We start from the raw sequence: 13,498 nt of genomic DNA, 5'->3' as shown, positions 1-13,498 counted from the left end.
GAGTCTTTTCTGTCTGAAATTAAGGCCTTGACTGAAAGCTGTGTCAAAACACCAGGTAGCCATGCAGTGGACACGTGCCATGTTAGGGATGTTGAAGGAAAAGCCATATGGCACCCATCCCAGTGCCATGGCAGACCATGGTGCTGGTATCAGAGCTGGGTATTCACCTTGCCAGCAAAGCGAGACCCAACGTGCCTGCAGCCTGTGACCTCACCCAGCACTTACCAACAGCAACCTGAATGGCTCAGAACCTGTCTGGCAGTTGAGCAGAAGGAGGCACTGAATTGGCAGGGAGTATTGGCTCTGCCATAGGGCATATGGGTGAGGTGTTGTGACTTTGTGGATACCCTGAACTTACAGATTCCATCTGATTGTGGACTCAGACACCACTTCTGAGCCTATTGCTACCTCCACATGCTGCAGGACTGGAGGTGAGGTGCGCTTTCATGGGAGGAAAGCACATGCCATGTGTACCCACAGTCACCCTGGCTCTCTCCTTGTCCACTCTCTCCTGGCCCCAGCATTGTGGAGCTGCTCCTTGAGTTGCACCACAGCAGCAGCTCTGAGGCAGAACAGAACAGTCCTCCTCTGGGGGCTGCAGACCCACACAGCCCCACTGCAGGCCTGCACCTTGCATCCGGCCCCTGGGAGAGGACACGCTGCCCAGCCAGGGGACAGCTGTGAACTATTCGCTCCGCTGCTGTGATGATTAAGGACAGGGTTACATGGGCTGATCCCCAGCATGGAGGAGTAACAGCCCAGAAAAATGCTTGCTCAGAGTTAATACTTTCTGCAAACTTGGAAATAAGTATTTCCAGGAGATTAGCCAGCTTCTGTCACACGTTAATTCCAGCTTTAAGAAATACCTTAGCTGGGGGCCAAGGAGGGGATGACAAAGGTGCCAAAGTACTGATGGAGCTGTCACTGTGCAGCAACCCGATCGGTCAGACACCCCTGGAGCACAAAGCCGGGCTGTCACTGCCAGATCGTGGCATTTGATAAGATGGAAGAGGGTGTTAACAAGATGGTATCACGTTGTCATCCCTCCTGAACCGCTTTACTCTTTGGGCAATCAATCATGCTAGGAAGGCTGACTGACCGTAAAGAAAGATCCAACGATGGTCAACACGCGGTGCCGGGCGTTGGGAATAGCTCCTGTGCAGTGACCTTTCAGACCTGACTGCAATGGGGCTTCGCACCACTGAATGCAGAGGTCTCTGACGACCAAATATTTTAGATAAACCAAGGCAGGTTCCCATAAAGAGAATGACATCTCAAGGTCTAGCTCTCAACAAAGCGATTCTCAGAGCCCGCAGAACCCGGAGCCAAATCAGCGTGGGAAGTCAGACACACAGAGTAAAGCAGAACAAAGGGAGGAGAAAATAGATGAATATTGCCTGGATCGGCGGGGAGGTGAGAGGTGAGGGTGGGCAGCAGCAGCCCCTCCCAGCCCTGGAGATCTTGATGTGAGCAGAGCAAGCATCACCTGCACGTGGGCAACACCATGACTGTAAGGAAATGGGCTACTGGGACTGCGACAGCCATGGGGTGACAGATTGAGCTGGTGGCAGCACATGGGTTCCCCTCACCACTGGGCTGAGGGCCCCCAAGCCCTTCCCCTCTTGCCCCAGCGCAGAGGGAATTGCGTTGTCCCCAGATCAGGAAGGGGCCCAATGGCTCTGCGCTGCACTCGGTGGCCGTCCCAGGCTGCAGTGGGTTATGTGATAGCACAGCCTGGCACCGCGTGACACGCTTTATGGCAGGCTAAATGGGTGCCACCTGAGATGCACGGCTCTGGTTTCTCCTTTGAGAGAGCTGCATCCAGATCTGTATTTCATCTTAGAGAAATCCAAACCCAAAGGCTTTGGTCCTGTATTAGCTAACGCAAGAACAATAGGGAAGAACTTTTTCTCTGTTTTTTTTTTTAAATAGGTTTGGCCTTGGGAATGTTTGCATGGCACTGAGGAGGGCAGGAACTGTAACAGCACCATAACAGTCTGCGTGGGGAGGTGTGACCACTGCCCCACAGCACTCAGACCATTCCTCCCCAAGCACCCAGCAGCACACAGGGGAAAACAAAGGGGGTTTTCAGAGCCAGCATTGCAGTGTGGTGCCCTCTGGGACAGCTTCTTAAAAAAGCAATCATGTTGGTTCAATGAAATGGGGATCGAAGCTGTTTATTGACCTCCTAATGACACGTAATTATCCAGCAATAAGTGAGCGATACGCTCGGGATCAATACCTGCACTGCAGCCGATGGCCATGGCAGGAGGTGCTCCTGGAATACTAAAGCACACCACAACCTGTCCCGCTGTGCCCACTGACTGCATCCCAAAGCGCCACATCTCCACAGGTCTGGAGCACCTCTGGGGATGGTGAATCCCCCATCTCCCTGGGCAAGCTGTGCCAATGCATCTCTACTCTTTTGGAGAAGAAATTTCCCCCAATATCCAACCTGCACCCCCTCCGGCACACCCAGCAGTACTGGAGTCCATCACTGGGCAACACGCTGTCTTTATTTTAGCTCAGAGAGTCAAAACATTGAAAAGCCAAGGGGAGAGCAAAGAATCCCCCAGGAGTGCAGCCCCCTCCCACCCACCAGGTGCAGCCATTCCTCCCCGTGCATCAGGGCTCCACCACAGGCACGTCCAGCACCAGCCCATCCTGTGAGTTACAGAGAAAAAGCAACAGGCGGAGTTCATCACTGCACTGTGATGGCTGTGCAGGATGAGGCCTCAGCCACCCGGGGTGCCCGGATCCCCACGCCGTGCCTACCTGTATCTGCCTGAGCTCCACGCGTTGGTACGGAGTGCCCAGCAGTGGGGGCAATGGGACCCCTCCTCGCAGTGCTCCTGCAAGTGGTGGGGGGGTGTCAGGGACAGAACGTGGGGACCAGACCCAGGGGACAGCAGGCAGCGCTGGCGTGCTGGGTTGGGTACAGCAGCACAAATGAGATCCCGTCTCTTGGCACGCTTTCCATAGGAGTTCAGCAGATGAATGGATGCTCTATGGCAGGCTGCTTTAATGATGCTTTGCCATGGGATAAGTGCCCCACCAGCAGCTCTCCTGGGCCCGTCACCCCCTTCCCCAAGGGCAAGGCCAGCCAGCCAATGCCGTTTCCAAAAGCAGATAACAACAGGCTATGGGCAAAGGAACAAGGACCGCTTTCCCTGTGCAGAACGCGAGTCCTCCGATGAAGCCGTAGTGTGCTTACTGTTGATGGATGGCACGTAAGCCACGTGAATAATGTCTGCCAGGACTCCCCTCAGCGGCAGCACCTGGAACACAGCGTGGTGATGGACGTGGCCCATCTTTCCGAACGCCGGCAGCCACACCTGTCAGGCTCCCCTCCATTAATTCCCCCGGTGTGGCCTCAAATCACAGGAAAATTGCACAGCCCCCCCCGCTACCCCGAGATGAATGGGAACATTCAAGGCTCTCCTTGCCCACACCTGCAGCACTGTGGGTACCCAGTGCCTCCTCCTCACCACCCAGCCCCATGCAGACAGACAGACCTGCTCACCACCACCCCACGTGTGGGTTTGCTGCTGTGATGGGGTTGGAGCAGGATTTCGGCACTCGAGCACCCAGCACACGTGGTGTGGGGCAGCCCAGCTGTCGTTTATGGCCCAGACCTCCCAGGAATGCACAGAGTGCATTGCGAGCAGGGAGAAGGGTCTGAGCATTTGTGCTCACGGGCAAATGGTTTTGAGAGTTCATTTACTGTTTACGATGTCCTCCCTTGAAATTTTCATCTTCAGCATTCCATTTGGCTTTCTTTAGTGTTTTAATACATTTGCTATTAATAATGAAAGAAACGGGGCCAGGCTCCAGGGAGGGAATCCTGCTCGAACCCAGCAGCACTCAGACCCACAGAGCAGAGCTGTGCCCACACCCCGCAGGACTCACATTGAATGCCCCGATGGAGGAGTTCACCACGGCCACATGGGACAGGCTGTGGGGACAGGAGCATAAGGTCACTGCCCCACCCTGCAGCACCCCTTTGACCTCAGCTCACACTCCTCCAAGACCCCCATAGCTGCTAGTATCAAGCACTGAAAACCCATGCGGAGAGATGGAAGTGCACCAGCTGGGTGCGAAACACATTGCTGTCCGGCACCGTTGCCCCCCTGCAGCATTGCCCCTCTGCAGCATTGTCCCTTTGTGATGGTGGCACTGGGCAGACAGACCTGTGCTGTTACCTGTGCAGTGTCAGGGAGAACTGCAGCCTCTCTTCTGCGACAGCAAACCGCACACCCAGCTCAGAGTGCTGCGGGGAGAAAAGGGGAGCGGGTCCCCAGTGGGACGTGTGTGCATGTAAGCAGGTCCCCAGCGGCAGCTCCAGCCCCTCACCCACACCTCCCGCTGCCCCACCGCAGCGGTGACCACATCCCACCAGCACTTCCAAAGGCTTCAGCTCACCACATCCAGGACAAAGAGGGATCCAGGAGCAGAGCTGGGACTGGAAGCCCAGAACTCAGCAGTGCTGAAGAGGTGCACGGTGCTTTTCTCCGGGGTTATTGTCACCAGCGGCGGTTGCGTCTCTCGCATTTCAATCACCACTGGCTGTGATGGAGGCAGCATGCTGGAGATCTGGGGAAAACCAAGCAGAGGGTGACGTTCCCATTCCTTCCCAGCTCTCTGCCCTGGGGATAGTACTGGTGACTGCTGAGCATCAGGACTATTCACCAAAGTCCATGGTGACCAGGCAAGGTGGTCCTCACTGCTCGTCAGTGTTATTCATACCACTTTTGCTAATAAAACACAAAAAGCACCAAATTGACTTGCACCGTCAGTGGCCACTGCATAAAGTCCACCCACCTCGGGGATGAGGGCTCCCAGCATTGTGGTCACCAGCGGGAGAAGCCCCAGAACCTGTTGAGGAAGTGTCAGAGGGATGTAAAGCATGCGGCTGGGGGGATCAATGTGGGGAGGGGCTGCAGAAGGCAGCAGCCCCACGGTGTTACCCCACCATGCCATTGGTGATGTTCAGGCTGAAGAATGCCTGCATGATGGAGAGCTCGGCACTCAGGAAGCTTGCAGCCAGGATGAGCTGAGTGGCCGCTTCCCTCTTCGGTGGTAGGGAAGTGAGAGGTGGCAGGACTGAGGGCTGGGCAACCTCCTCTCCATCCCTGCTGTGGAGAATGGCCTGAAAGGGCCCACAGGCAGAGCCACATCAGCACAGGTCCACATCCAGGGTCTGTATTTGGCCCATGCATAGTGGACCGGGTGCATCTTACCTTCAGCTCCAGCTGGATGAAAGCTTCTCTCACCACGGGGGCGTTCAGCAGGGCATATCGGAGCATCCCAGCGTTCCCAATTGGGATTGTATCTGCAGGAAGGTGAGGGGGGCTCAGCAGAGCCGTGCTGGCAGCACTACAGCAGCTCCACGCTGCTCCCTCCCTGCCAGTGCTGGCGATGCCAGGTGGTGCCACACACTCCCAGGCCTGAACAGGGACACATGTCTGGCCCCACTGGGGAGTGACCCGAGTCCAACTCAGGTGTGGGGATGGGATGGACGCAAGGGCTTAATGGGTGGGGGAGCGTGGATGGAGAGGTGGACAGGTGGGTGGACGTGTGGATAGGAGCCAACTTACACATCATGGTGGCAAACTTTGCATTCACAAGATCGAGCACCACGTCCATGGCTGGACACAGCTGGAGGGTGGAAATAGAGCTGTGAGAGCACCGTGCACCCCAGGTCCAGGGGGGAGCACAGCTCTGTGGCAGGCAGGCTTGCACAGCTCCTGCCCCAAGGCACTGGCACCCTCTGCTCCTAATTACCCAGACAGGCCCACCTGGGCTGAGTTATGCCCAAATCCAGCATCCCCCTGCACACCCACCAGCTGATCCACTCACTTGCACCGGAGCAGTGAGCAGCAGCAGCAGAGCAGGCGCAAGGATAAGAGCACACCAAGGGGATGCTGTGCAGCACTCACCAGGCCACGCAGCGCTTTCTGGAGGGTGCTATCCAGGAACTTGCTCATGATGAGGGGCAGCATGCTGGGCAGAGGGAACACACTGTCAGCCAGCAGAGCCACGAGGCAGTGTGTGCTGACTGCAGACTGAAATGCCAGGAAGTCAGGTGTTGAGGACACCCAGCTGGCATGGTGTGCAGTGGAAGGCATTTCCCTACATAGAAAGCTTTTCTCAGGAATGCCATCTTTTGGCTTTAAACAAGCTAAAAGGCTCAAGGCCTGAAAGCAGCACAGCACTTCCACAAGGACTTTGGCCAAAAATGGGTGCTGCGTGGAATGACACAGATAGGGCCAGCCTGGATTCAACCATAAAACATCTGGGGTTTCATACTGGGAAGAAAAAAAAAAAAACAGGGCCTTCAATAAATGACTATTTGTAGTGAAAAGAGCTTGAGCTCTGCAGAACCCCATTCCTGGGCACTGACCCCGCTCACCGGTGGGGCAGGTTGGCCCAGCTGTGGAGCAGCACCACGTGGCAGCGCCCGGTGCTGAGCCGGGGACAGCCATGCATGTCCTGCACCACCCGACTGCTGGCGCTCAGGTTGGCAGCCATGGGGATGTCCATTTTTCCTCCTACAAAGCTGCACAGGACAGAGCATCATCAGCACGGGACAACCACTCCCCTGGTGGCCAGCAGCCCCCGTGTGTGCCGTTATTCCCCCACCTTTTCCCTGTGAGGGTCATCCGGACTGGCACAGCCATGGAGACCCCCACACCGGGCGAGAGCCACAGTGCTACCTCCGCGGCACGGAGCTCCATCACCTTCAGCCTGGGGGAAAAGAGAGGAAAAGCACAGGGAGAGGGGTACCGCCGGCCAGCAACCCTCCCACCCCCCCATCTGGAAGCAGGAGCCAACAAGCTCTGTTGCCTTTAAGTTATAGTTTCCCCTTTGCAGACACAGCCATGCAGAAAATCACCGCCTTTAATATCACGCTTGTTAGCGGGGAGTGATTTGTTTCTGCCTCCGGGCTGACACTTCCAAACCTTCTGCTTTTATTTTGTGATTTCCAGATTCAGGCTCCCGGTGAAGGGCTGCTGAGCATCACTCACCCGGAGATGCCTTTGATGGGTTTCATGGTTGCCTTTTTTTTTGCCGCTCCCTCTACCAGCTTCTGGAGGACATCGCTCTCATTCAGCACGGTGGAGACGGCTGGAATATTCACACAGGGGGCTCAGCAGTGATGCCCCAGGGTGGGGAGGGACAGCACTGGAGCAGAGGGAACTCATCACCTCCATAGAGCAGGGTTGGGAGCACACCCCTGCTGCGACAAGCACGTGTCCCTGCATCCCTGCCCCAGCTTACCACGGCTGATGGTTCCAACGTCCATCCTAAGGATGGCCTCCGGGCCCCCAGCGCTTTGTGATGCTGACAGGCAGCCCCCCAGCAGCAAAACGCACCACAGCATGGTTGTAGATGCACCCAGCTCTGCAGGCTGAAGGGACACAAAGAGGCAATCAGCGGGAGGCAGCTCCTGCTGGCCCTTATATACGGAGCCCTGGCTGAGAAAGAGGAGAAAACAACAGATTAAGGAGCTGGGTAATTACTGTGATGGAAAACTAATCCCTTGGTGATCCTGTCATCTTCCAACACAAATAATTTCACCAGTAACCTGGAGGTCAGGGTAAGCACCCGAGCTGCAGGTGTCGGCTCTATTGCTCAACACTCAGGAAGGGCCCACAGAGCTCCGCGTGTGGTATCTGAAAGAGCAAAACTGATCTGCTTGGCTGAGAGGGGTGATGGAGAATTGTGCCTCTGGGGGCACGGATGGGGCGCGACTGTCCCTCGGGATGAGCCGCCTGCTCCCCACATTGGCACAGCTCCTGCAAGTGCCAGGGGAGGACGTGGGGGCAGTGGGAACCCCAGGCAGGCTGTGGCTGTTGCTGTGCCACCCAGAGCCCGCCCTGCTGGGATCCTGCAGCACCACGGAATTTATTCCTTCTCTCCATCTCCATATAAAACATGTCATGGGGCTTAATCTGTCGTTGCCTCCCGCCGTGTTATACTCAGTGGCTCTAAGCGCGGGCAGGGAGATTTACATCTCATCTAACAGGAGTGCAGCATTTATAGATGACTCCCATTGAGGAGCCCATCGCGCCAGGGAGACACCTTCGTGCTCAGTCACTGCTGGAAGCTGACATCTCATCAAGCCTCCACAGGGACTGCCAGGTCCAGAGCAGCTCTTGAGGAGCAGAACACCCTCATGTAAGCACCACAGCACCCTCCTGTCCCATCAGCTCGGCCCCACGCACTTGTGCCCCTCTAGATGATGGTAACACCACTAATAATCTCCAGTGCTGCAATAAGGCTGAGCAGCCCCTCCAGCAGCGGCCGTGCCTCCAAGTTGGGAGCTGGGACCTTTCTTTGTGCTCTCAGTAGCCGCACAATGGAGGCAAGCTGCCCGAGCACCTGCTGCTCCATATGTCACCCTGCTGGGTCGATGGCCAATGTAATCAGGTCTGTGGGAAACAATAAAAATGGCACAGAAAACAAAGCGCTGCCACCCGGTGCAGCCCATCCAGCCCTCTCTGCCAATCTGTGCCCCCCCCCCCAGCCCCAGTTAGGCAGATATATAAAGCCAGCACAAGTCCTTGTTGCAGCCACAGCGAGACACAGACGGAGCCGGGAGGATGGGAACGGCAAACAGAAAAGGTAAAGATGCATTCACACAGCGAGGGAGACGTGAGCGCGTATCTGGGTGGTCTCTGAGCATCAGCGCTGAGCGGAGGTCCTCTCCTGCAAAGGCTGACACAGACGTGCATGGTGTTGGGATGCCTGAACTCACTGAGTCATTCTCTTTATGCTCTAAGAGCATCACAGCCTGTGGTATACAAGCAGTTCCAAAATGCTTTCCACGTCCCCCTCCCGCAGGCAGCGCCGTGCCCCTGCTCTGCACCATGGGTGCCCTCCTGGCCCTCCTGGACCCTGTGCAGCCCACCAGGGCCCCTGACTGTGGGGGCATCCTCACCCCCCTGGGACTGAGCTACCGTAAGTATGCAGCCCTCGGCCAGCAATGGGCTGGGAAGGAACCTTCCTGCCAGTCAGTGGGACAGGACATTGATACTGCTGTGCCATGAACTGGATCATTTTCAGCCATCATGTGGTAACAGTGGGGTTTAGGAGGAGGGGGAAGTGCACCTCTTGGGCAGATTTCAGTCCATCCATCCCTGTGCATGGGATCACGGGCTCAGAAGCATCTCATAAGGTGTCTGCCCCATTTCACAGTTGCCGAAGTCTCAAAGCCACATGCAGAGGTGGTCCTCAGACAGGACCTGATGGCCCAAAGAGCCCCAGACCTGTTCCTTGGCTCCATGGAGCCCAGCAGGTGAGTGCCTGGCTCTGCCTCACCCGGGGTTTTGCTGCTTCACATGGGGGTTTTGTAAAAAAAATAAAAATCCTCCTGGGGATTGATACTGAAGTTCAAAACACCTATACAGAAGCTGGCTCCTCCTTTGGGATCCAACGGCATCGGCCCCCAGTGCTACCCTCAGGTGCAATGCACCAACCCCACAGACCCTGGGGCAGGAGCAGCACAGGGCTCCTTACACCCACGTTTCCTTGAGCAGGAACCGAATTACCTCTGTAAAAGTGGCTGACCTGTGGCTGTCGGTCATCCCAGAGGCCGGGCTGCGGCTGGGCATCGAGGTGGAGCTGCGCGTCGCACCCCTGCAGTGAGTCACATCCACCCACAGTGCAGGGCAGTGGGGCAGCAGCGTGGCTCAGCACCATGGGGCAGCCCCAGCTCTGCCTCTCCCTGCAGCACCGTGCCCATGCCGGTGAGGATCTCCATCCGGGCTGACCTCCACGTAGACATGGGACCCGATGGCAACCTGCAGCTGCTGACCTCCGCCTGCAGACCCACCATGCAGGCACAGAGCACCAGGGAGGCGGAAAGGTCGGCTCCAAGCTTTCCTGGGCACAGGGTTGGGTGAACGGGGGAAAAGACACTGAGCAATAAGCATTGCTGTGCAGGAAGGTGGAAGGACCAAGAGCTGATCGCTGACCTAAAAGGTTACAGAGGTTAACACAAATGCTTTAGCCTCGAGGCAGAAGCTTTGTTCTGTTCGCAGCATTGTCCTCACCTCTCTCTTAATAGAGTTTCATTCTCTGGGAAGGGAGCAGATGTTTCTAAGCGCTGAGCAGGAGCACTTTTAGTGCATGACTAGTGGCAGCTCTTTGGTATTTTAGGGTTCCACACTGCAGTCACAGTTTAACAGATGATTGAAAGTAATGATAACGACAACTCTGAATGCCTTTTGGGTCCCTTGGCCCAGCTGGTGCTGCCTAACCTCCTCTGTTCTGCTGTTTGCATCCAGCAAGTCCTCCAGATCCATCCTGGACAAAGTGGTGGATGTCGATAAGGTAAGAGAGCGTCTGCATGGATAGGAGGCAGCAGGAGACAGAGCTCTGGAAGGTCTGCAGCAGACGCACCCAGGGACAGTGCTGGCATCCCCTGCATTCATCTCCCAGCCCTCAGGGTTTGTTCTCTATCCTGTAGCTTTGCTTGGATGTCTCCAAGTTGCTCCTTTTTCCAAACGAGCAGCTGATGTCGCTGACAGGTGAGCAGCACTGCGGTTCCAGGCACCAGAAATCTGGGAGCGGGGAGGGGGGAACATCATGAGAGATGAATCCTGCTCTCCCCCTCTGAATTCCATTCCTTTGGGAAGCACAGGAGGGCTCCAGGCACAGCCTTCCACCTCTGCTCCCCTCTCAGTGTTCCTCTGCTCACTCTGCAGCGCTGTTTCCCATCACCCCAAACTGCCAGCTCCAGTACCTGCCTCTGGCTGCCCCCGTGTTCTCCAAGCAGGGCATCGCCCTGTCCCTGCAGGTAAGGCAGGGCTCTGCAGCACCCACCTCAGTGCTGCACGCTGCACCTCTGCCCTGGGCAAGCAGCTGCTGCGTGCCTGCAGCATGCCCTGAGCACCCCCAGCCCTTTTTCCCCTCCCCATGTCCCTGCAGACGACATTCCAGGTGGCGGGGGCAGTTGTCCCTGTGCCCGTCAGCCCCGTGCCCTTCAGCATGCCTGAGCTGGCGAGCACCAGCACATCCCATCTCATCCTGGCTTTGTCCGAGCACTTCTACACCAGCCTCTACTTCACCCTGGAGAGAGCCGGAGCCTTCAACATGACCATCCCTGTGAGTAGCAGGCGAGGGAAGAAGGAAGGACACAATGACAGTAATTGCTGTGCCCCACCCCCACTATGGGGCCGCGTCCCTGAGCACCCCCAGAGCTGCACTGCATCACCCCTTGTGCTCTTACCTCAGCTGATGGGCTGCACTTTGCTTCCAGAGCATGCTGACCACCGCCACGCTGGCACAGAAGATCACTCAGGTGCGTGGCTGTGTCCTGCAGCCATGGGGCGATGCCCCACTGCCCTCCCCACGCCGCAGGGCAGCCAGGCTGGAAACACATCCCCGCAGGTGGGCTCCCTGTACCACGAGGACCTCCCCATCACGCTGAGCGCCGCGCTCCGAAGCTCTCCTCGGGTGGTGCTGGAGGAAGGCCGGGCAGCTCTGAAGCTCTTCCTCACTGTTCACATTGGGGCGGGCTCACCTGATTTCCAGAGCTTCCTGAGTGTGAGCGCGGTGAGTGAGCACTGCGGTGCGCATGGCACCCTGTGACATCGGTCTCCTGCACGAGCAGGATGTGAGCAGTGTGTTGCAGGGGCAGAACACAGACAGCTTCGTTGCATCCCAGCGTTCCGAGCCGGAGTGACACCATCTGCTCACTCTGACTCTGTTCTCCTGGCAGGATGTGACCGCAGGACTGCAGCTCAGCGTCTCTGACACACGGATGATGATCTCCACGGCAGTGATAGAGTAACAAGCCTAGATGTGCTCTGCAGCCTTGCAGGGGACACGGCGCAGCCATAGCATGGGATGGGAGAGGCAGAGAAGCCCGGGGAACTCCTTAGCTCTGATAGCTTGGCCCTGCAGATGTAGCTCTTAGCCCAAAGGAAGTGGTGAGAGGAAAACAGAAACGGTGCCCAGCTGTTGTGCATCACCCCGAGCATCCCATGACCCACAGCAAAGCCTCACTGCAGCCCTGGGCCCAGGCACCCCCAGCTCCGTGCTGCTGTGTGCGGGGCAAAGGCAGTGCCACTGCCAGCTGGGAGGTGCCTGGCTGCAGGGTGCTGCTGGCCGGCACTGCCCCGTGTGTGAGCCTCTGCCTGTCACCAAGCACAGCTGCCTCAGGAAAACTGCTGAGCTGAGCTGCTGGGCAACAGCTGTGCTGCCTTTTGTTTTGCAGGGATGCTGAGCTCAGTCTGGCTGCCTCCAATGTGGGCCTGGTGCGGGTAGGTGCCCCAAGAACCCCCCAGGAAATGGAGCACGGTCAGGGCCCCTAATGGTGCTGCGCTGAGCCCAGCCATCCTCAGCCAACTCGCAGCACGGGCACCACAGCTGGGCCAGCAGCAGGGCAGTGTGTGCTCACAGTGCTCATGGCAGCACACCAGGACCTCACTGCCATCACCCCCAGCCTCTTCCTTCTCCCTTTGGAGCCGACCCTGCCCTGTTTCACCCTGCAGGCTGCACTGCTGGAGGAGCTGTTCCTGGCCCCTGTCTGCCAGCAGGTGCCGGCGTGGATGGATGGTGAGCAGCGGGCACGTCCTGCAGGCAGCGTCGGGCACAGGGCAGCGCTCTGCTGGGAACCTCCCCATCTGCTTTCCCCATTTCTCCCCCCAGATGTGCTGCGGGAAGGCGTCCACCTCCCCCACCTGTCCCACTTCACCTACACCGACGTCAGCGTTGTGGTCCATAAGGTAAGGAGCAGCACGTGCAAAGTGCTCCCTGCAACAAGGCATTTAAGGTACTCCTGCTATACCTGATTTAAAGAGGACTGACACTTCCCTCCCAGCTCTGAGCCCTCACCACGCTCCCTTGCTTTGCATGGGCATCCCTCACTAACCACATTAGCACGCTCTGGGAGGAGCAGGGTGTGCTCTGCCCCCGCCTGCTTCCCTCTGTCTGTAGGATTACGTCCTGGTCCCATGCAAACTGAAGCTGCGGAGCACCATGGCCTGAACCTGCTGCAATGTTTGGGTGAAAGCAGTGCTCAGCTTTGTGGATTTTCACCGCAGGAAACAAGAAGAATCTTATATCTTAAGTAAAACAACACTTACATTTAGGATAACAGCGGCCTTGCATTAGAGTCCTCTTCCAACCCTGATCTTGGCATTTTTGGTGCAGAAGGAGGATGGATTGTAACAATGTTTCATGCTTTAATTAAACATTTCTCTTTAATATTGCATTCTGCTGTACGGTATCGACTATTTTCCCCCTCAGTGTACCCAAAGATGGATGAATTCCATCTCAGTGAACGCCAGCACCAATGCCCAGCCCTTACATTTCACCGAGGGAGCATCAAAATCCCACTAATTCCTGTGGATGCCAGGCAGCCCCGTGCAGCACAGCATCACCCCTACCCACCACAGGCACTTTGTGGCTATTCCTCCACTTCTAGTGTTACTATGGGAACCAAAAAGCTGGTAAGCCAGGCCAGGGAGAAGAAAAAAAATCACTG

At 56.8% G+C, this 13,498-nt stretch overlaps 2 protein-coding genes across 4 annotated transcripts; one reads left to right on the top strand and one right to left on the bottom strand.

The window, feature by feature from the left end:
* Positions 1 to 31: 31 nt before the first annotated feature.
* Positions 32 to 8,495, bottom strand: LOC107049084 (BPI fold-containing family B member 6). Of its 2 annotated transcripts, XM_040650998.2 has the most exons (16): positions 7,524 to 8,495; positions 7,282 to 7,411; positions 7,029 to 7,128; positions 6,643 to 6,747; positions 6,413 to 6,559; positions 5,940 to 6,003; positions 5,598 to 5,658; positions 5,241 to 5,332; positions 4,973 to 5,149; positions 4,822 to 4,875; positions 4,423 to 4,593; positions 4,203 to 4,270; positions 3,910 to 3,955; positions 3,215 to 3,278; positions 2,776 to 2,852; positions 32 to 2,664 (listed from the first exon to the last, which is right to left on the bottom strand). In XM_040650998.2, exons 2-16 carry the CDS (start codon positions 7,382 to 7,384, stop codon positions 2,626 to 2,628), a joined length of 1,368 nt encoding a protein of 455 aa, XP_040506932.1. In that variant the 5' UTR covers positions 7,385 to 7,411; positions 7,524 to 8,495; the 3' UTR covers positions 32 to 2,625. The 2 variants fall into 2 exon arrangements, with proteins under 2 accessions (XP_040506932.1, XP_040506931.1); XM_040650997.2 differs by having other exon boundaries at positions 7,282 to 8,495.
* Positions 8,496 to 8,574: 79 nt separating this feature from the next.
* BPIFB2 (BPI fold containing family B member 2) lies at positions 8,575 to 13,218 on the top strand. Of its 2 annotated transcripts, NM_001395986.1 has the most exon segments (16): positions 8,576 to 8,628; positions 8,848 to 8,964; positions 9,202 to 9,301; positions 9,543 to 9,647; positions 9,737 to 9,871; positions 10,293 to 10,338; positions 10,475 to 10,535; positions 10,713 to 10,804; positions 10,936 to 11,112; positions 11,267 to 11,308; positions 11,398 to 11,562; positions 11,729 to 11,796; positions 12,227 to 12,272; positions 12,504 to 12,567; positions 12,661 to 12,737; positions 12,949 to 13,132. In NM_001395986.1, coding segments are annotated over 16 exon segments (1,368 nt in total). In that variant the 5' UTR covers positions 8,576 to 8,606; the 3' UTR covers positions 13,000 to 13,132.
* Positions 13,219 to 13,498: the final 280 nt, after the last annotated feature.

The sequence above is a fragment of the Gallus gallus genome, chromosome 20 (genome assembly GCF_016699485.2).
Source record: "Gallus gallus isolate bGalGal1 chromosome 20, bGalGal1.mat.broiler.GRCg7b, whole genome shotgun sequence".
NCBI lineage: Eukaryota > Metazoa > Chordata > Aves > Galliformes > Phasianidae > Gallus > Gallus gallus.
Note: the sequence above shows the minus strand (reverse complement) of the source record. Positions and strands in the feature narration are given on the sequence as shown.

What these genes read in the sequence shown, in the direction of transcription:
- LOC107049084 (XM_040650997.2), bottom strand. Translation starts at nt 7,384, where the DNA reads ATGCTGTGGTGCGTTTTGCTGCTGGGGGGCTGCCTGTCAGCATCACAA. An exon ending in TTCTCCCTGACACTGCACAG is followed by an intron (nt 3,956 to 4,202) that starts GTAACAGCACAG and finishes CTGTCCCCACAG; the next exon opens with CCTGTCCCATGTGGCCGTGG. An exon ending in TTACGTGCCATCCATCAACA is followed by an intron (nt 2,853 to 3,214) that starts GTAAGCACACTA and finishes CACCACTTGCAG; the next exon opens with GAGCACTGCGAGGAGGGGTC.
- BPIFB2 (XM_015296335.4), top strand. Translation starts at nt 8,607, where the DNA reads ATGGGAACGGCAAACAGAAAAG. An exon ending in GCTTCCTGAGTGTGAGCGCG is followed by an intron (nt 11,563 to 11,728) that starts GTGAGTGAGCAC and finishes TTCTCCTGGCAG; the next exon opens with GATGTGACCGCAGGACTGCA. An exon ending in CCAATGTGGGCCTGGTGCGG is followed by an intron (nt 12,273 to 12,503) that starts GTAGGTGCCCCA and finishes TTCACCCTGCAG; the next exon opens with GCTGCACTGCTGGAGGAGCT.